Source organism: Mastacembelus armatus, chromosome 4, assembly GCF_900324485.2.
Source record: "Mastacembelus armatus chromosome 4, fMasArm1.2, whole genome shotgun sequence".
In the NCBI taxonomy this organism is placed as follows: Eukaryota; Metazoa; Chordata; class Actinopteri; order Synbranchiformes; family Mastacembelidae; genus Mastacembelus; species Mastacembelus armatus.
Window position 1 is genome coordinate 24,710,812 of NC_046636.1, and position 19,831 is coordinate 24,730,642.

Below are 19,831 nucleotides of genomic sequence, written 5' to 3' on the forward strand. Positions count from 1 at the left end.
TCATTGTGTTTAAAGCTCCAGAAAATATCAAATATATTTTTTGGAAAATTCATGTTACATCTGATCAGAACACTCTCACACTACAGAACACTAATACAAATATGGAACATTTTCTATTACCCATCATTTAACAATGATTAAGGCTTCATCATTACATATCTATGTCCCTTTTATCTTTTATTAACAAATTCTACTTTAAAAATAAAATGAAAAATGTTTTATAAGATATGGGTGATTCAAATTTGGAGCTTTCAATTGTGTTAATGTGTAAGGGATACATTAGGCTAAATTTCACATTATTGGATTTATTAACTATTACTAACATTTTTTAACTGTGAAGAGTTTTCATTAACCAAAATATTTCCTAATTTTCACCTGGGATCTGATGTACAACAGTTTTCATTAACAGCAAAAATAAGAGTCTAGTCTGACATATTACAACATGTACGTGTTTTATGCTGGAATTGTGTCAAAACAATATTTGGATTTAATGGACAGTCAATTTTTCTTTTGATATAATTTGTTCAAACTGCTGTATTTGGTAAACTGATACTCTAACATTTTATTAGTTGTGCCTTCTTCACATGTTTGTAATGTGCTACCATATATTAATTCGGTTTGAATTAATTTGAATATAAATATGAATAAAATTGTAACTGGTAAATGTGTTTTATGGGTCAGTCTCAAGGTTGGCTTTCTGTATCTGTGTGTATGTGTGTGTGTGTGTGTGTCATTACTTCTGTCTGAGATTCTGAGGGATTTATGAACAATGTCAAGTTCCCTCTGAAGACCTGAGTCTCTTCACTGCCTCTTAAAGCTTAATGCTCCCTGACTGAGTGGCACAGCATGAGCCACACACTTTCTCTCTATGTGCCACAGATAATGCTAAGAACAACCTCTCAATTCCAGCTCTCCTCTTCGCCTAATGTGCCCTCCTTCCTCCACCACATGCCATTTCCATTCAATGAGACACCAGTGAAAACATAGGTGGCTGTAATAGGAAACACTAACATTGTCCCTAATGGTTTTCCATCCCAGGAGAGTTTTCAAACATATGTAAATTTATGTAAACCCAACAGAAACACATATTTACAAAAGCACAGGGTAATCACAATATGACAACACGGTGCACTGGCCTTGTAGATGGAGGTGCCATGTGTCATTAGTCTCCTTTATCTCTTTTCCTGTTATGACATCAGTGCAACAATCACTCACAATAGGAATGAAAATGATCTTTACTCATCTGTGACACAGTGATGAAGAGGGAGAGGTGGTGGGTAAAGAAGAAAGTAAAGGAAGAGGCTTTTTAAAAATTGCATTAACGTCAGGGTAAATGTAAGTTTTTAGCTGGATATATAAAATCAAAAATGTATCTTCATTGATGATATAGATGAGCAGAGAAAGGCACAGTATCTAACCTGCAGTCTACATCTGAAAACACATTTCAACATTTCACGTGAAGAAACAACAGCAGTGGTTTGTTTCTGCTATATATTTTTATTTTGCTATATCACAATAATGTGTCCGATCAAATGCAATCAAAAAGACAATATTAGTTTTCTTATACATATCAAATCCTAATTTTTACCATTTTCTGTATGAGGTTGTGGTTCCTGTTTTGGCTAAAGCAAATATAGACCCTGTGGTGGCCAAGAAGCTCAACCTTCACACCAAATCTGAAATGAAAATAATGATCATCCAATCAGAAGATGTATGATTCTTAACTTTAAAACAAAAAATATAATAAAAATACAAAATGTTAACTTTAAGTAGTACAATGCAACGCGTTTAAATCTCAACGTTTGTCAGTGACCAAGTTAAACACAAGCAGAAAAGAATACAAAAAATAGGGACATCTGTTCTATCAGTGATCTGAATATTACTGTCTTCATTTTAACATCAGTTCAACATGTAGTCTCTTTATTTTGGCCCTAAAAAGCCAAATAGCAGAAAAGTTTTTCAAATACACAATCTTCTTGTTAATGTGGTTAACACTAACTATAAGGTGCATTTCGGAGGCTGGCTAATTTTACCTGAGGTCCCTGAGGTTTGCAGCCCCACCTGTGGCCTTTGCGCTTCACTTCCTGCTCTGCTTGACCAGCTGTTCCACCTCTTTCATGAAGCGCAGGCAGAGCTCATCCTGCCAGGGCAATGCAACACACTGCACCGCCACAGGCAGACCCTCGCTTTGAGACACAGCCTGAGCACAAATGCAGATTCCAGTCAGTCAAAAAGCCACAACCAGAGCAACCATAGTCCTCTACTTCCACCTACTGACTAACTCTGGAACTACAGTTTAAAGAGGGTCAACCCTTAGGTCCCACTGCTGCTGCCTGCTTTCCTAGAGTCAGGAAGTAATAAGTAGTTGGTTTGTTAGTGTCATGGAAGGATTATTGAACAGGTCACCTCAGTACAGACTCCTGCTTCTGGTCTAGACTTTGAGTGAAGTGATTTATTTACACAACAACAACTAAAAGAACAAAACTCACAAAGAAGAATATGGGTTTACTTAATTTACATATATAATACAGAATAATTAAATGTAAACTTTAATAATACAATTTATCGTTGTCAACAACAACAACCAGGGCTTTGAGCTTGGTACCTGTTTGAAGAGCCTGTCCCAGCGGTCCTGATAAATCCCGGTGTAGTGCTGGAGTTCCTGCTCATCCTCTGCGGTCACCGTGGTAACAGGAACGACACCAGCAGGAAAGGTGAGCAGATTGTAAATCATTGTGCAAGTTAGTGCAGCTGGAAGGGCAGAAAATAGATACTGATTAGTCACTGTGTCACACTGGGGTTTATACTGGTAATACCACTGCTTTTCTATAGACTGAGAATGATAGTACACAGTGCTGTTTAACTCCATTCTTTAAAAAAAAAAAATCAGTTTTGATTTTTGGAAAAAAGTTGAGTGAGATTATCCTTCATATTTACGGAAAAGGTGGCATCTTAACGGTGTGAAAAAGTGAATGAACTGCACTTTTTTGTTTTTGTCGGGACTTACTGACTGAGCCTGGAGCAACCTCCCAAGAAGCTGCAGGTATAGCTGCTCTTACTGTGTCCCCTGATAATATGATCTTTGAATTTATTTAAGAAAATTAAATACACTTTTCATTCATCTCCATTTAAATGGCAAATATAAAGATTACTGTCACATTACTACTCCAACATGCTGGATTCAACAAAAGCTCCATATATGACTTATAGAAACTATTAGCAAAGACAAGGCACCTTTGACCTTATTTACTTTTCAGAAAGCACTTTAGGCAACCCTGAAACTATTGGGCAGGATAACGCTTATAAAAATCAGATGGAGAGACAGGCAAACACTTGTCTCTCCGATCAGTCACAGTGTCCTTGTTCGGTGGACCATACTGGTAACCCTGCCGCAGTATAGGTGGTTGAAGGCTGGTCCGATCACAGGGCACAGCAGCACGTCTATGTTGCATCTCCTCCACTCTGCTATCATTTCTTGAATGTAGTCCTAATAAAAAAGACAAGAGAGTTCATTTTTTCCTTGTGAGTATTCACAAACATCATAAGCTGAGAGCTAACAGTACCTCAACAGCAGCATGCTGCTCCCACAGATCTGAAACAGATCTAAAGACAAGACGAGTGTAAACCATCATTATGACTTGATATTTTATCCATCCTGTGCAAAAATGAACAACTTTAAGATTAATTAACTCACCCAACTCCACAGATAGCATTTAAGATGACAGAAGTTCGAGAAGCCTGTAAAGTTTGACAAAAGACACTTTCACACATGCACTATAAACACTTTATTAAGTACGTACCAAGCTTGTTTTCACACCCATATCTTACTCTATCTATCTATCCTAATCCTAGGGAAGAATTGTATTTTCACTGCATGTCTACACATTGGTAGAGAACTCACCAGGGGCTTGAGAAGGAAAGAAAGAGCTTTTTTCAACCACTTTGGAAGATAGTAAGGTAAAACTTGTGCTTTCAGACAAGGGTCCAGGGGGCTTCCCTTCCTAAAACAAAAATAAAAAGTTCAAGAAAAGCTACCTTGAGCTAAATGATCGCATCACTGTGCCAACAGGCTTACTGGGACAATAGTAGCATACTGATGTTTAGAAATGTAATGTTTACCATGTTCACTACATTAATTTAGTATGTTAGTATGCCACGATTCAATCATCAGTAAACACAAAGCAGTTTTGCAGATATTTAGTGACCAAGAAGTTTTGGATAAAATAAATTAAAAAAAAAAAAAAAAAAAGCTTTCTCCAAGCTTTAAAATATGCCATCAGATGATTTACATAATTAACAAAGAAGGCACTGATGAATTAACTGACACCTTAAAAGAACTTAACTCACAGTTTTTTTAGCAGGGTGGCTGCTCCGTCTGCAAAGACACCTTTTATCAACAGTTCAGTGACGAGATAACTGATCTTCAGAGGACTATAGGGCACCAACTATGGGCGCAAATAAAACAGAGAGAAAAGTGAATACAGCTCATATCACAGATTTACTGTGGCCACAGATCATAGAGAGTATTAATGTGTGTGTGCCATGAACATACAGTGTGCCCTGCTTGCTCTAACAGAGCTTTGACCTCTCTTATGGCTCGGACCATGCTTGGAGACGGCTGTAGGTAGCCATCGTTCTCTAGGTAACCGATCCTCAGAGGTTTGGTGCTCTCATATACCTGAGGACAAGACAGTCTCATACCATCAGGTTAGTATGGAGACTTTGTGCAAAAAACTTTGTGCTGTTGACTGATACATGCATTTACATACAAACCACAATAAAGAAATGGGTTAACGCTATCGATGACATTTTATAGATTTACTAACCAGCGCAGAGCTTTGGTTAAAAGCCCTTTTTCTATTTGAATTTCTGCTAAAACCTCTTGGTTTGAGACTAGGGCCATGTCCAGATTTTTTTAAAAACATGGCAAACTTGGACAATAATGTGCCTTAATTTTCCCACTGCAAATTTCCCCAGTGAAAACATCTCTGTTTCAAACCACAAGGATTTTCTCCCACTGAGCTACAAGCGCTTTAGTGAGGTTGGTTACTAAAATTGGGTGTTAAAGCCTAACTCACAGTCTGTGTTCAGTTTATCCCAGAGTGTTTACTGGGTTTGTCTTTAGGGGCTCTGAGCTGGTCAGTAAATCTATAAAATGTCATTGCATGTTGTTATGTAATAATTTGACATTGGGAAAATACTTATTTTCTTTCTTAGCACATTAGATAAGAAAATTGATACCACTCTCAAATGTGTGCAGCTGTTGAATAAGTAGCTGATTAGATTAGCACAGCATAAAGACTGCAAATGTCTAAAGGTAACAAATCCATCTACCAGCATGCTCTCTAACATACACTACTCACAAAAAGTTAGGGATATTTGACTTTTTCAGAATGCACCTAAAATGCACTATAACTTTTACAGCTGAACTTAATTTGACCTTCTCTAAACTTTTGAATGCACATGTCCAACTGTTTGACATGTTTCAGTACTTATTGCATAACATGGTGTTCTCGAACAAGGTGATTAACCACAAAAATCACAACAAGTGTCTGATCCATGACTATCGACCACTAAATGTTCTGGTTCAATGACAATTCGTATTTAAATAGTCCTCTTCATCATGCTGTTCACATTTTGACATCATGAGACCAAGACGACACCTAACAATTGACAAAGGCAAAGGTAAATTTATTTGTATAGCACCTTTCATACACTACGCAATTCAAAGTGCTTTACAAGGCAGCAGCATTCTGGATTAGCTGCAGCTGCCTGATTGACTTTTTGCTAAGACCTGTGAACAAGCCATTGCAATAATCTAGCCAACTGAAGATAAATGCGTGAACAAGTTTTTCTGCATCTTGTTTAGACAGAAAACCTTTTATTCTAGCAATGTTTTTCAGGTGGTAATAGGAAGATTTAGTGATGGATTTTATGTGGTTGTTAAAATTCAGGTCTGAGTCAATGATTACACCAAGGTTTCTGGCTTGATTTGTAGCTTTCAATGACATGGAGTCAAGGTGAGCAATGACCTTTGACCTTTCATTTTTGGGGCCAAAAACAATCACTTCTGTCTTGTCTGTACTGAGCTGGAGAAAATTCTGGCGGATCCATTCTTTGACTTGATTAATACAGTCACATAATGAAATTAGAGGACTATAATCATGAGATGATACTGATATATAAAGTTGGGTGTCATCTGCATAGGTATGGTAGTCAATGTTATAGTTATTGAGACATTGAAATTTTTTGTTGTGGTATACCCACCACTGTTGTTAGCTTTTGTTTCAATAAATTGTTTGAGATGAAGAAATTACCTTTGCATACTTCTACTTAAATGCCCTACTTTCATGATATAATATCACTGTAGTATGAACTTTTTACAGTTTCCATAAATTTCACCTGAAAGTCGAATATCCCTAACTTTTTGTGACACATTGAAGACACATTGAACACACTGAAGCTGAACATACACTACGTATGTTCTGCTTCAATGTGTTATCCAATGCTCTCTAACTAATTTAATCCATGTTTGTTTAACTCATTCAAAAACCAGATTGTTGTTTTATTAGGGGTTATGTGCTGAAACCCACAGCCAAGTAACAAGCAGAGACTCCAAGAAGTCAAAAAAGAAATTGGTATGAAAAACAAATCTGATGTGAAATTGCAAAGATGATTAGTAAGTGCTGATAAATCCCTCAGCAGAGGACGCACCTGCACATTAAAAGGTATGGGTGGAATAGTAGGGTCCAGGGAAAACATGTGATCACAGAGAAGAGCCTGCATGCACAGTGCCAGACTCTCCACATCCTTTGCCATGGGTCCAGCAGATGACAGCACTACATATATAAGAAAAGGTACAAAATAATCTAGCAGATGACCCATTTTGTATTGCCAGGCAATGGTTATCCAACAAAATCTTTTCTCCTTACCTGACTTTTGCCCTCGATAAATGGGCTTCACACCCTGTGAACTTTTGAAGACAAAAGCGCATAACTAACTAGCACATAACTAGCACTGACATAACTAGGTGTCATGACCATGCAGTGGTTATCAATAAAGCCAAGTAAAACAGAGACACTCACCTTATCCGACCTGCTGTAGGCTTGAAGCCACTGATTCCACAGAAAGCAGCAGGAATACGGATGCTGCCCCCTATATCACTACCTAAACCAAGCACAGAGCCTCCTCCCCCAACGAGAGCCCCCTCCCCACCACTCGAACCTCCAGAGGTCTTCTGAAAGTTATGGGGATTCACAGTCTGCCCATAGATGGGGTTACCACAGTCATAACTGCAGATTAGACAATAAAACAAAAACGTAGATAAGCAGTGACCACCATCTGTAAATCATATACAATTTTATTCTTTGTAGTTGTATAATATATAACATGAATAGGACAGTATTTTGCAGTGTGTCACACCTAACTGAGAAATGATCTTGACCTACTTTAACAGGCCTTGGGGCAGGTTGGTTTTCACAAAGGGAATAGCTCCTTGTCTCTTCAGAACTTGAACAAGCACACTGTCCTCCTTGGCAGGCTGGTCCAGATTAATGACCACGCCGCAAGAAGAGTCATGGTTCTTGTGTTGTAAAATAAGAAAAAGAAAGCAATGTAAGTAAAGGCACACCAAAGACATGAACATGAGCTATATTTATAGTCATAAGAGATTAACTAAAAATTCAAATTCAACAACCCTGTCAGTGTACCGTAATTGGTCATCTGGGACACTACATGACCACAAAATACCTTGTATGCAATGTTTTCTTTGATGCTAACTGGCACACCGTACAAGAGGCCGTCCTTGTTGGAGGCAATGGTTTTCAGCTGGTCGAAACTCTCCAGCAAAACTCCTGTGCAGCAGTTCAGGTTTTTGTGTACATCAAGAGTCTGAAAAGAGGAAAAAACTGGTTGATATTTATAGATTTCTTTCAAACACCTGGTCAAATGCTAAATGCCAAAAAACACACACATTATTATTGAATAACTTGAATCTCCTACAGACCAAAAGCATTGGACTTTCATCGATGTATACTGTTCAAAAGTTCATATAAATAGAAAATGTAGTGCAGAAATCCTTAACGTTTACCTGAATTCCCCTTTGGGGATGAATAAAGTTTGTCTCATCCATTTAATAAGTGTAGAGTGTAAATTTGATCACTGGAGAGACAATGACTAATTTTGCATTTTCCTTTCATTCTATGTTTTTCTGTTATGAATAAATTTTCACATTGAGTACTGAACCTTTTCCATGTAGGAATAAAAGACATCCTCAGGGGTCAGAGAGCCGGACTTCAGTTGTTTTGTCAGCTCAGACAGGGACAGATTCAAGATGCGAGCAGAGTCGATCGAGGGACGCTAGAAAGTAGACACACACACACACACACACACACACACACACACACACACACACACACACACACACAGTCATGTTCCCTTAGCCAGGTTTCTACACAGTTTTTCTAATTGCAACATGTCTCCAAATGTGAACTCTTAACACGGCTCCTGTGTGTGTTGCCAAATTGAAAACGGAGTTGCGCAATTTACCCACGTGACACAGCATCTATACGTCAAATTATTAACTCTTCTAAATGCTTTTTTCTGTGTTGTACCGAAACCCTAACTAAGACCCCAACTAACTTTAGCGCAAACATTGGGAAGGCTTGAGTTTAGTGGTTTATTGTCTTTTGGTTCATTGATTCAAGAAGTTTTCATTCAGATACAGACAAACTCAGTTTGAGGAAAGTCTACACTAAATACATGATCATTCATTTACGATGCAGCGTAAAAATACATATTTTAGTGAGACTTTACCGACTCCTTGTACCGAAGTACAGCCAGCTCTGCCTGCTGGAGGCTCTCAGTCCTCCGGTCTCTGGCTATCTGGATTTTATCATTCGTCTTTTTGTGACTGATGCCCTTCCGGACCAGCAGTACCAGCGCTCCCACAGCGCAGGCAGCACCGGTCATCAGAGCCGCGACCCGTGTGTCCATCTCCATTTTCTGAACAAACTCTTTAACGTTTTCCATGGTTCCTCCGCCGTGCGAGTCGTCAGTGCGAACGGGATGGACGTCGGCTAACGCTGGCTAACACAATCAGGCTTTTGCTAAACCACGTCTGCGTATTTGCTAAACTTGCCAACAGCTTAATAGTAAATAACGCGACTGCGTGTGTGAGGTGCAGCCTTATCACGAAACGCCCTCTTGCTCAAGTGGCTGGTAGCTGGTATGTACTGCGGAAACACACTGCTGAAACCAAGAAAGGCCCTTTTTGCAAAACAAAGGTTACCCAGTGGAGGGCGCTTTAATCAGCCCTAGGCTGGTCAGCTGACAGGTCCCAATTAGCAGTGTCTCTCATGTCCTCAGGTCTTAAAAAAAAGAAAAAAAGATGGAGGTTCATGCAGAGGTCAGGCTCAAAGTCTAATAAGATACAGATTATTGGCAACAGACCTGTTATTAAATGTCTTGTTTATGTTAACATGCTCTGCATAATAAGCTGAATGAAACTTCTGCCCGTACAGCAATCACTTTACATATGTTCAGCTTCAAGAATCATTAACAAGCTTGTATCCGTACATTTGGAGTCAATAAAGTTGTGGCACAGCAAGTATTTCATGTCATCTTTAATGAAGTGTTGACTCAGAGTACCTTGTTAAATACTTCAAGTTTCTTCACATTATCAGATTCACTATAGCATTTGTTTAAGTTACAATATACAGCAGATCCTCATGTTTCAAGCCATGTTCTACTTGTAATGTGATGTTGGAAGAATGTCATCAGCCAGAGGTGCAAACAAAGCAGAAGGACTTTATTTGACAGAATGGAAAAGTTTGTGTGCCACCTACAAACAAAGACAGAAAAAGACAATCAATAATGAAACAGTACAAAGTAAGGTAAACTAAAGAGCTTTCATAAAGAAAAAACAAATTAGTCAAGGGCATGCAAATCACAAGCAATTCCATTATATATTATTTGTTGAAGTTGACAACAAACCAGTATTCATATACATGTATACTATTCATGCCAGTGCCATTATTATATAAATATAAATATATATATATATAACTAATATAAGATTTGTACCAACAAAGCTGTTGCACAACTAACAAAATAAATAACTCAATAACTCATGAATTTTTACTCTTTGGGAAATATGCATTTATTTTACTGCTTTGCTCAAACAGTAATGTCACACTTACACAGTGGTCCCGAGCATGCAGGAAGTCAAAGAGCTCCTCAGTGCAATCCTCCTCTGTTGAAGACCGAGAGCCAACTCTGGTCTCACACTGCTCCAGACGCTCCCGAGTGTGGACGCAGTGCTCTGTCTCTGCACATTTCTGTCTCACTGTTTCCACAGGATCCTGAAACAGGCAGCATGATGGCCACAAAGTCACTTTCACTTTCATCTGCCTCTACCTGCATGGCTTTCAATGAGAGACACACATTTAATATCTAATCATTCTTTTTATATTCAGCAAACATAAAACCAGATATTGGAAATACCTCAGTATAGTAAGATGAATGTCAACAAAACCAATTAATGCCTCCAAAAAGACCATAAAGTTTATAACTGATAAGCTGGCAAATAAAATTATATAAAGCAGGGGTCATCAACCTTGGTCCTTCATATGTACTGCTCTGCTTGTTTTCCATTGATCCTTCCCTTTCCAGCTTCTGATTGGCTGCTGTAAGGTAATCAGCAGTGGGTAGAGCAGGGATAGTTGGAAAACAAGCAAGGCAGTGGAGCTATTCGGTGATTCAGAGGCTCCCTTTTTCCATGAAAGCACCCCCACTTAAATGTCTTTGTTTCCCCTCAAGATCTAATACATCAGACCTCTGTGGGCTGCACAAAGATGGATTTGGCGATTTTTTCTTTTTATTTGGAGAGGGAGACAGTGCCTCATGTATTTGCAGATACAGTCCAAGGAGGAGGGCTGGTAATGGAAAAGGCCTGGTTACCTGTCATGTGATGAGGTCTGCATATTGTCCAAAACATGTGAACAGTTGCCCTAAACAGAGTTCTCGACTTAAAACAAATAGCCACTCTAAAGGTGGCCAGGCTTGTGATCAAACCCGTAACTGCTGTGATGCTTATGTAAACCATTGTGACGCTGGTGAACATACCACCATCTCTTCCTCTTCGTCTTCCTCCTGAAAACAAAACATACACAACCAAATCATTTACGTCATTCACTCGCAGACACGTATTAGCTGTCGTTTGTGAATAAACACCATGAGCAAGGCCAACGAGGAGCTAGGATAGAGGCCGTATAGTCCGCATTAAACTAAGGATATAGGGTTAATTTTACTAAACAGCTTCAACATCCATGTAAACGATGGGTTAGCTAGTGGTGGCTAACGCTAAGCTCGGTGATGATGTGACGGTAGTTAGCATGGTTAGCATTAGCCTGCTAGCTAAATGAGCCAAAGGTCACTAACATCGCAGAATCGTCTGAAATCTATAAGGGCAACTAACATCCTCGGGCTCTCCTTCCATGACCATCTTGTCCTCGAAAACCATGATCCACGTACGGCAGTAGTGATGTGACGTTCGAGCCCCTATGCTCGACACAGTATTGATCTTTCGAAGCGGAAGTGTCGCTGGGCAGTGTTTCGATCCCTGCTTCAAAATGTCCCAAATCACGTGACCGCTGCGAGCGTTACGTCACATCATGTGATTTTGATCCCTCATAAACTATTGTCGCGATTTCGCCTTCCTTCCCATTTCATCAAGGCTGCCTCCTATACAAACTCATTTAAATATTGTGTTATCTACAGACGACCACAATGACACACCCTTGACAAAATAACGTTTATTAAATTCTGAACTTTTGAACTATTGAACGCTGAAAAATACGATCGGTCGAATAAAATACGATTGGTCTCTGTAAAATATGACTGAAGTCTGAAAAATAAAACTGGTCTTTGCAAAATTCGTCTGGGCTCTGGAAAATATGACTGGTCTTTTGTATATATATATATTAAAAAAAAATTTCCCGTCTCACCCCTATGGTTGGTGTGTGTCTTCCTCAATCTCGGGTCCTCTACCAGAGGCCTGGGAGTTTGAGGGTTCTTCGCAGTATCTTAGCTGTTCCTAGCACTGCGCTCTTCTGGACTGAGATCTCTGATGTTGTTCCTGGGATCTGTTGGAGCCACTCTCCCATTTTGGGGGTCACAGCCCCGAGGGTGCCGATTACCACGGGGACCACTGTTGCCTTCACCTTCCACATCTTTTCTAGCTCTTCTTTAAGCCCTTGGTATTTCTCCAGCTTCTCATGTTCCTTCTTCCTGATGTTGCTGTCACTTGGGATCGCTACATCTATCACTGAGGCTTTCTTCTGCTGTTTGTCCACCACTACTATGTGCGGTTGGTCAGCCATCACCTGTTTGTCGGTCTGTATCTGGAAGTCCCACAGGATCTTAGCTCAGTCATTCTCCCTCACCTTTGGAGGTGTGTCCCATTTTGACCTTAGGACCTCCAGCCCATACTCGGCACAGATGTTCCTGTACACTATGCCAGCCACTTGGTTATGGCGTTCCATGTACGCTCTGTCTGCTAGCATCTTACAACCTGCTGTTATGTGCTGGATTGTCTCAGGGGCATCTTTGTACAGCCTGCACCTGGGGTCCTGCCTGGTGCGGTAGACCCCGGCCTCTATCGATCTTGTGCTCAGGGCCTGTTCTTGTGCTGCTACGATTAGTGCCTCTGTGCTGTCTTTCAGTCCAGCTTTTTCCAGCCACTGGTAGGACTTTTCGATATCAGCCACTTCTTGTATCTGTCGGTGGTACATGCCGTGCAGGGGTTTGTCCTGCCATGATGGTTCTTGCTCTTCTTCCTCTGCATCGGGCTTCTGTTGCCTGAGATATTCACTAAGTATTCCATCGCTTGGGGCCATCTTCCTGATATACTCATGGATCTTGGTTGTTTCATCTTGGATGGTGGCTCTGACGCTCACCAGTCCCCGGCCTCCTTCCTTCCTCTTAGCGTACAGTCTCAGGATGCTGGATTTGGGGTGAAGTCCTCCATGCATTGTGAAGAGCTTCCTTGTCTTGACATCAGTGGCTTCTATGTCCTCTTTTGGCCAGCTTATTATGCCAGCGGGGTATCTGATGACCGGCAGGGCGTAGGTGTTGATGGCTTGGACCTTGTTCTTCCCATTTAGCTGACTTCTTAGGACTTGCCTTACTCTCTGTAGGTATTTGGCTTCTTCCTGGTTCCATTTTATATATATATATATATATATATATATATATATATATATATATATAAATCGTATATAAAAAATGGAACCAGGAAGAAGCCGCAAGGACATATACAGTGGGTACGGAAAGTATTCAGACCCCTTTCAATTTTTCACTCTTTGAGTCATTGCAGCCATTTGCCAAAATCAAAAAAGTTCATTTTATTTCTCATTAATGTACACTCAGCACCCCATCTTGACAGAAAAAAACAGAAATGTAGAAATTTTTGCAAATTTATTAAAAAGGAAAAACTGAAATATCACATGGTCATAAGTATTCAGACCCTTTGTAGTGACACTCATATTTAACTCACATGCTGTCCATTTCTTCTGATCCTCCTTGAGATGGTTCTGCTCCTTCATTGGAGTCCAGCTGTGTTTAATTCAACTGATTGGACTTGATTAGGAAAGGCACACACCTGTCTATATAAGACCTTACAGCTCACAGTGCATGTCAGAGCAAATGAGAATCATGAGGTCGAAGGAACTGCCCAAGGAGCTCAGAGACAGAATTGTGGCAAGGCACAGATCTGGCCAAGGTTATAAAAGAATTTCTGCAGCACTCAAGGTTCCTAAGAGCACAGTGGCCTCCATAATCCTCAAATAGAAAAAGTTTGGGATGACCAGAACTCTTCCTAGACCTGGCCGTCCAGCCAAACTGAGCAATCGTGGGAGAAGAGCCTTGGTGAGAGAGGTAAAGAAGAACCCAAAGATCACTGTGGCTGAGCTCCAGAGATGCAGTAGGGAGATGGGAGAAAGTTCCACAGAGTCAACTATCACTGCAGCCCTCCACCAGTCGGGGCTTTATGGCAGAGTGGGCCGACGGAAGCCTCTCCTCAGTGCAAGACATATGAAAGCCTGAATAGAGTTTGCCAAAAAACACATGAAGGACTCCCAGACTATGAGAAATAAGATTCTCTGGTCTGATGAGACCAAGATTGAACTTTTTGGCGTTAATTCTAAGCGGTATGTGTGGAGAAAACCAGGCACTGCTCATCACCTGCCCAATACAATCCCTACAGTGAAACATGGTGGTGGGAGCATCATGTTGTGGGGGTGTTTTTCAACTGCAGGGACAGGACGACTGGTTGCAATTGAAGGAAAGATGAATGTGGCCAAGTACAGAGATATCCTGGAAGAAAACCTCTTCCAGAGTGCTCAGGACCTCAGACTGGGCCGAAGGTTCACCTTCCAACAGGACAATGACCCTAAGCACACAGCTAAAATAACAAAGCAGTGGCTTCGGAACAACTCTGTGACCGTTCTTGACTGGCCCAGCCAGAGCCCTGACCTAAACCCAATTGAGCATCTCTGGAGAGACCTGAAAATGGCTGTCCACCAACGTTCACCATCCAACCTGACAGAACTGGAGAGGATCTGCAAGGAAGAATGACAGAGGATCCCCAAATCCAGGTGTGAAACACTTGTTGCATCATTCCCAAGAAGACTCATGGCTGTACTAGCTCCAAAGGGTGCTTCTACTCAATACTGAGCACAGGGTCTGAATACTTATGACCATGTGATGTTTCAGTTTTTCTTTTTTAATAAATTTGCAAAAATTTCTACATTTCTGTTTTTTTCTGTCAAGATGGGGTGCTGAGTGTACATTAATGAGAAATAAAATGAACTTTTTTGATTTTGGCAAATGGCTGCAATGACACAAAGAGTGAAAAATTGAAAGGGGTCTGAATACTTTCCGTACCCACTGTATATATATATATATATAAACTCCCAGGCCTCTGGTAGAGGACCCGAGATTGAGGAAGACACACACACACACCACCCATAGGGGTGAGACGGGAATTTTTTAAAAATTTTTTTATGTATATATAATATATAAATGTAGTAGCGACGATTTGTGTATTTCTTAAATGCCTCAAAATTAAACTATAATTATAATAAAATAGGCCTAGTAATTGAATCTACTTTAATTGCAGAGAGTAACTGAGGGTTGCCCCGATTCACTGATACCTTTTCGTTTGTTGTTTGAACGGCGAGATAACAGGCAACCACAACGCAAAGTTCAGCCTGAGCCCAGCACATTTATTCTCAGTGGATCCAGGGGGAGCAGGGTAGTTGAAAATGGATGTGCTCTCTGGAGTGTATGTTTCCCCTGCGTGGCAGTGGGTGGACACCTGGAGTCTGCTCATGTTTGCTCTGGTCCTCCTGGTGGTATCCGAGTACGTGAGGAGCCGTCGGCCCAGCAACTTTCCTCCAGGACCCTGGGCTCTTCCTGTGGTGGGGAATATTTTCTCTCTTGACTCCAACAATGTCCATGGAGACATGGTCAAGGTAGGTATAAGTTCAGTGAAGACTAAAGATATATCGTGCAGCCATCAAACCAGTGGTTAAAAAAGCCCAGTCTGATCTTTTACTTAATTGCAATATAACAATAGACAGATACCTCATTATAAATAGTCTATAAATCCTACATTGAAACGAAATGTGCAACAAAACTAAAAATACTGATACAGAACAACCCACCCCTGTGATTACTATAGTATGATTGTTAATAGATGCATTATTAATAGCATTTCCCTATAGTTCTACAGCTACAGCTACTTTAGGTTAGGTTTAGGAGATTGACTATAGGGCCTACTGCTAATGCATGTAATGTATGTTCCTTATTGTTGAGTGCAATCAATCCAGTGCTGAAATGCACTAAGATTTTGCACAGAAAGATCAAACTACTCCGCAGTCTACGACTCAGCTGTGCTATAGATTTATTTAAAGGATCAGAATATTTTTAGCACCACTTCTGTATTTTCAGGTGTGCTGTGCTTCAACAGAGAAACAATTTGCTCAGTCTGATCCAGTTAATGCAGTAAACAGTCAAATTCTGCCCTTTGACTATAATTTATCACTATTTAAGGAGAAAGTTACATACATGCTTATCTCACTTCTGTTGTTCACGTGTCAGTTAGCACAGAAATATGGGAATATATACAGTCTTAAAATGGGCCCCAAATGGATGGTGGTGTTAAATGGCCTCAGCACCCTGCAAGAAGGTCTACTCACCAAGGGAGACATACTGGCTGACCGCCCAGTCGTTCCTCTCCATGATGATATGTTCCCCAATTTGGGTAAATATTTGTTTCTAACCTTGTATACTGAAGATTGTTTGCTCCCAGGCAACAGGGCTGAAGCAGTTCATTGGAGTATGGTATATTAATATTGACATAGAACATTGTTTAAGTTGAAGTCACAATTAGAACTGACTTCATGGAATTGATTTTCTAGTCTTTTTTTTATAGATTGCTTCGGGACTATTTGAGATTTAAAATAAAATCACAGGGATTTTTCCACAGATGTTTATTTCTATCATAAATTGTTGTACTGTTCTAATCTTAATCTAAATTTCATTTTTTGTCAGGTCTTGTTTTTACTAATGGACACATATGGAAACAGCAAAGGCGATTTACCCTCTTCACTCTCAAATCCTTGGGGGTTGGCAAAAAATCCCTGGAATCTCCTATACTGACTGAATTTATTTATATGTCCAACGAAATAGCTAATCAGAAAGGTAATGAGACTAATGTGCAAATCCATACTGAAATGTTGAGATGCATTAAAATGAAGTGAGATATATAAAGTACAGGCTTTCCTGTCTGACAATACCATTTTCAGTCTGGTTGTGTGACATGTGATCATTCATCCAGGCAAACCATTCAGTCCAATACTCATCATCAGGAATGGTGTGTCCAACATCATCTGCTCCCTGGTTTTTGGTCATCGCTTTGAGTATGGCAATGAGAAGTTTGTGAAGCTGATCAAATTGTTTGATAGTGCGTTCCAAATTGAAGCCTCAGTTTGGGCAGAGGTACTGCATTTGTTTTGTTCTAGTGGAAATATATTATGTAATAACTATTTGTTCTAATCAGTAATTACTAACATCTTGCTAACACAGATTCCAACTGATTCCAAAGGTATTGTTTTTGACATACACTCCTAAGAAATCTTACAGTTTTCTCATTGACAGCTCTACAATGCATTTCCCATGGTGATGAAGCATTTGCCAGGGCCACACCAAACTCTTAAAAAAATTTATGGTGAAGTAATAAACTTTGTGAAAACAGAAATCAAAAAGCACAAGGAAGACTGGGACCCGTCTGAACCAAGAAACTTTATCGACTGTTACCTGAAAGAGATTCACAGGGTGAGTGGATGAACAATTAACGACTTACCCATATTTGATAATCCTGATTTCAAATAAATTTTAAACCTTAACACAAGTTTCTCCATTTAAATATTTGCTGCTGTCCTTGCTTTACTGTGTTGTATCAGAGCTGGTTTATAGACCTCAGACAGGGAGAACCCAAAACTACAGCAGGCAGACACAAGAACAACAGGTGGTAAGAGCAAACAGAGCATGCAAAGGTCAAAGGAACAATGAACAGGAGAGAGGTTAAATGGGGAGAAAGAAAAGACTGGAACAAAGGTTACGTCTCTACAGCTGTTGTGCAATAAACAAGCAGGCAGCAGCTGCACCTTGGCAAGTTTCAACAGCTAAACAAGTGATTATGAAACGGGGAAGAGGTGTGTGAGTGGATCGGGATGGACAGGTGACTGAGAATGGAGTGAGATTCTGGGGGCAGCTGGTGGATGGAAGGAGACAGGTAGAAAGAAAAAAACAGGGCATAAACTGGAAATGTCACAGCAGAATGTTTTTATGCTGGTTTTGGTTTTTGAATGTCTTGATAAATGATTAATTAATGAGGAAGGATGAGTCTATAATGCGAATAATCCTATTTACATTCCTAAAGAAAGGAGAATGAAACAGGATTAAAGTACTAAAAATGAATAGTCAAACAGGTGCTGTCACAATAAAATGGGCACTGCCTTTCTCAATATGAAAACTAAACTCTAGTCACTCTATTTTATTAATATTAGCTTTCTCCCAAAGTGAACATTTGCTTCAGAGTACATATTATAATTGAACTTGGCTTTGATACTTTATTATTTGAAATTGCAGCAAAGAATAATTTTAATAAATCGTTTCTAAAGGGAGAGTGAAATGCTTACTGTATTGAAAGTAGGTTTTTATTTATTGTTTATATTAGAAAGCCCATTAAAGCTTAGTTACAATAACAGGAGCCAGTATGTTTGAAATTCCAACTGTATTTTGGAAATGTTCACTGTTAGGTCAAGACAGATGGTGAAGTCGACACTGACTTTCATGAGGACAACTTGGTGATGTGTTCGTTTGATCTGTTTGGGGCTGGCACTGAGACCACATCCACCACCCTGCTCTGGGCTTTGCTCTACATGGCAACATACACTGAGATTCAGGGTACGAGCTCAAAGATATGGATGTTGATTGGCTGAAACAACTTACTGAGTGCACGTTTCACTTTAATAGAATCATTTATTGTTGTCTTTTCTATTTGCATAGAAAAGGTCCAGGCTGAGATAGACGCAGTGCTTGGACAGTCCAGGCAGCCATCTATGGAGGACCGAGCAAACCTCCCCTACACGGATGCTGTCATCCACGAGGTCCAGAGGATGGGAAACATAGCTCCTCTCAGTGTGCCTCATGTCACCAACAGGGAGCTTCAGCTGGAAGGGTACACGATCCCAAAGGTGTGTTCTTATATTGTGTTCTGTCTTGTTCCATCATATCTACACTTGTTCTTCAGTTAACTGTGAACAATCCACTTTTCAGGGTGTTACAGTTATTCCCAACTTGACCTCGGTCCTGTTTGACAAAAAAGAGTGGGAGACACCTGATACCTTTAACCCAAGACACTTCCTCAACGAGGAGGGCAAGTTTGTGAAGCCAGCTGCTTTCATCCCTTTCTCTGCTGGTAAGTACTATTTCATGGCTTTAATGTCATGGATGGTACTGTACATATTACAGAGCCATCCATCATCTACACCTGCTTATTCCTAGTTTTGGTCACTGGCATCTGCTGGAGCTTCATATTAAACAATTGATCACTTTAATTCTTCTGGATTATAATAATAATATGTTTATCTGATCAACAAAATACACTGGAATCCTACTCAGAAATGTTCTAGTAGAAAAATTGGAATATAAGTAATTGGCTTTTCCAAATATGACTTGATCTTTTTTTTAAAAAACTCGTGTTTTTTTGCTGCAGGTAAGCGTGTGTGTCTCGGGGAGAACCTGGCCAGGATGGAGCTCTTCCTCCTCTTCACCTCGCTCCTGCAGTGTTTCACCTTCTCCATGCCTCCGGGGGTGAAGTCTGTGCTGACGCCATGTTTTGGCTTAACGCTTTCCCCCAGCCCCTATGAAATCTGTGCCACCTCACGTGGAATTTGATGCTCATCCTCTAGCTGTCAAACATTTTCCAGTTGTATTTTTAAATATTAATTCTAATACTGTAAAAACACATTATCCTAAAGCGCTTCCTATATTCAAACTAATGATGCACAACAGTTTTATTTATGGCCTAGTGCACGTTTTGAAGCTGCAGTAATAAATATTTTTTGCATTATTTACAGATGCAACCTGACACAGCATGATCTTAAAAAGTTGTTTGGCCTAATGTTTTAGCTAACGTTACCTCTTTACAGGTCACACGTGACGGAATATCAAAATTATTTGGAATTTGGTTTCTCATTCTCTT

At 40.0% G+C, this 19,831-nt stretch overlaps 3 protein-coding genes across 3 annotated transcripts; 1 reads left to right on the plus strand and 2 right to left on the minus strand.

The window, feature by feature from the left end:
* Nucleotides 1-1,477: 1,477 nt before the first annotated feature.
* faah (fatty acid amide hydrolase) lies at nt 1,478-9,279 on the minus strand. Its single transcript, XM_026305457.1, has 16 exons — nt 8,815-9,279; nt 8,245-8,358; nt 7,750-7,890; nt 7,449-7,582; nt 7,086-7,292; nt 6,933-6,973; nt 6,715-6,839; nt 4,553-4,678; nt 4,348-4,445; nt 3,902-4,001; nt 3,695-3,738; nt 3,564-3,603; nt 3,379-3,487; nt 2,606-2,751; nt 2,034-2,200; nt 1,478-1,676 (listed from the first exon to the last, which is right to left on the minus strand). The coding sequence occupies exons 1-15, from the start codon at nt 9,028-9,030 to the stop codon at nt 2,078-2,080; spliced, it is 1,764 nt and encodes a 587-aa protein (XP_026161242.1). The 5' UTR covers nt 9,031-9,279; the 3' UTR covers nt 1,478-1,676; nt 2,034-2,077.
* Nucleotides 9,280-9,605: 326 nt separating this feature from the next.
* uqcrh (ubiquinol-cytochrome c reductase hinge protein) lies at nt 9,606-11,653 on the minus strand. The gene is made up of 4 exons (XM_026304988.2): nt 11,477-11,653; nt 11,125-11,151; nt 10,200-10,361; nt 9,606-9,841 (listed from the first exon to the last, which is right to left on the minus strand). The coding sequence occupies exons 1-4, from the start codon at nt 11,519-11,521 to the stop codon at nt 9,809-9,811; spliced, it is 267 nt and encodes an 88-aa protein (XP_026160773.1). The 5' UTR covers nt 11,522-11,653; the 3' UTR covers nt 9,606-9,808.
* A 3,670-nt stretch (nt 11,654-15,323) lies between these two features.
* On the plus strand, nt 15,324-19,701 carry LOC113129162 (cytochrome P450 2J2-like). The gene is made up of 9 exons (XM_026304989.1): nt 15,324-15,533; nt 16,162-16,324; nt 16,615-16,764; nt 16,901-17,061; nt 17,221-17,397; nt 18,390-18,531; nt 18,634-18,821; nt 18,904-19,045; nt 19,343-19,701. The coding sequence occupies exons 1-9, from the start codon at nt 15,324-15,326 to the stop codon at nt 19,522-19,524; spliced, it is 1,515 nt and encodes a 504-aa protein (XP_026160774.1). The 3' UTR covers nt 19,525-19,701.
* The last annotated feature ends 130 nt before the right edge of the window (nt 19,702-19,831 follow it).

What these genes read in the sequence shown, in the direction of transcription:
- faah (XM_026305457.1), bottom strand. Translation starts at nt 9,030, where the DNA reads ATGGAAAACGTTAAAGAGTTTGTTCAGAAAATGGAGATGGACACACGG. An exon ending in CTGCCCCAAGGCCTGTTAAA is followed by an intron (nt 7,293 to 7,448) that starts GTAGGTCAAGAT and finishes TCTAATCTGCAG; the next exon opens with TTATGACTGTGGTAACCCCA. An exon ending in CCTACAGCAGGTCGGATAAG is followed by an intron (nt 6,974 to 7,085) that starts GTGAGTGTCTCT and finishes TGTCTTCAAAAG; the next exon opens with TTCACAGGGTGTGAAGCCCA.
- uqcrh (XM_026304988.2), bottom strand. Translation starts at nt 11,521, where the DNA reads ATGGTTTTCGAGGACAAGATGGTCATGGAAGGAGAGCCCGAGGAT. An exon ending in TGGAAGGAGAGCCCGAGGAT is followed by an intron (nt 11,152 to 11,476) that starts GTTAGTTGCCCT and finishes TTTTGTTTTCAG; the next exon opens with GAGGAAGACGAAGAGGAAGA. An exon ending in TGCATGCTCGGGACCACTGT is followed by an intron (nt 9,842 to 10,199) that starts GTAAGTGTGACA and finishes CTTTGTTTGTAG; the next exon opens with GTGGCACACAAACTTTTCCA.
- LOC113129162 (XM_026304989.1), top strand. Translation starts at nt 15,324, where the DNA reads ATGGATGTGCTCTCTGGAGTGTATGTTTCCCCTGCGTGGCAGTGGGTG. An exon ending in TCCATGGAGACATGGTCAAG is followed by an intron (nt 15,534 to 16,161) that starts GTAGGTATAAGT and finishes TTCACGTGTCAG; the next exon opens with TTAGCACAGAAATATGGGAA. An exon ending in ACCTGAAAGAGATTCACAGG is followed by an intron (nt 17,398 to 18,389) that starts GTGAGTGGATGA and finishes TGTTAGGTCAAG; the next exon opens with ACAGATGGTGAAGTCGACAC.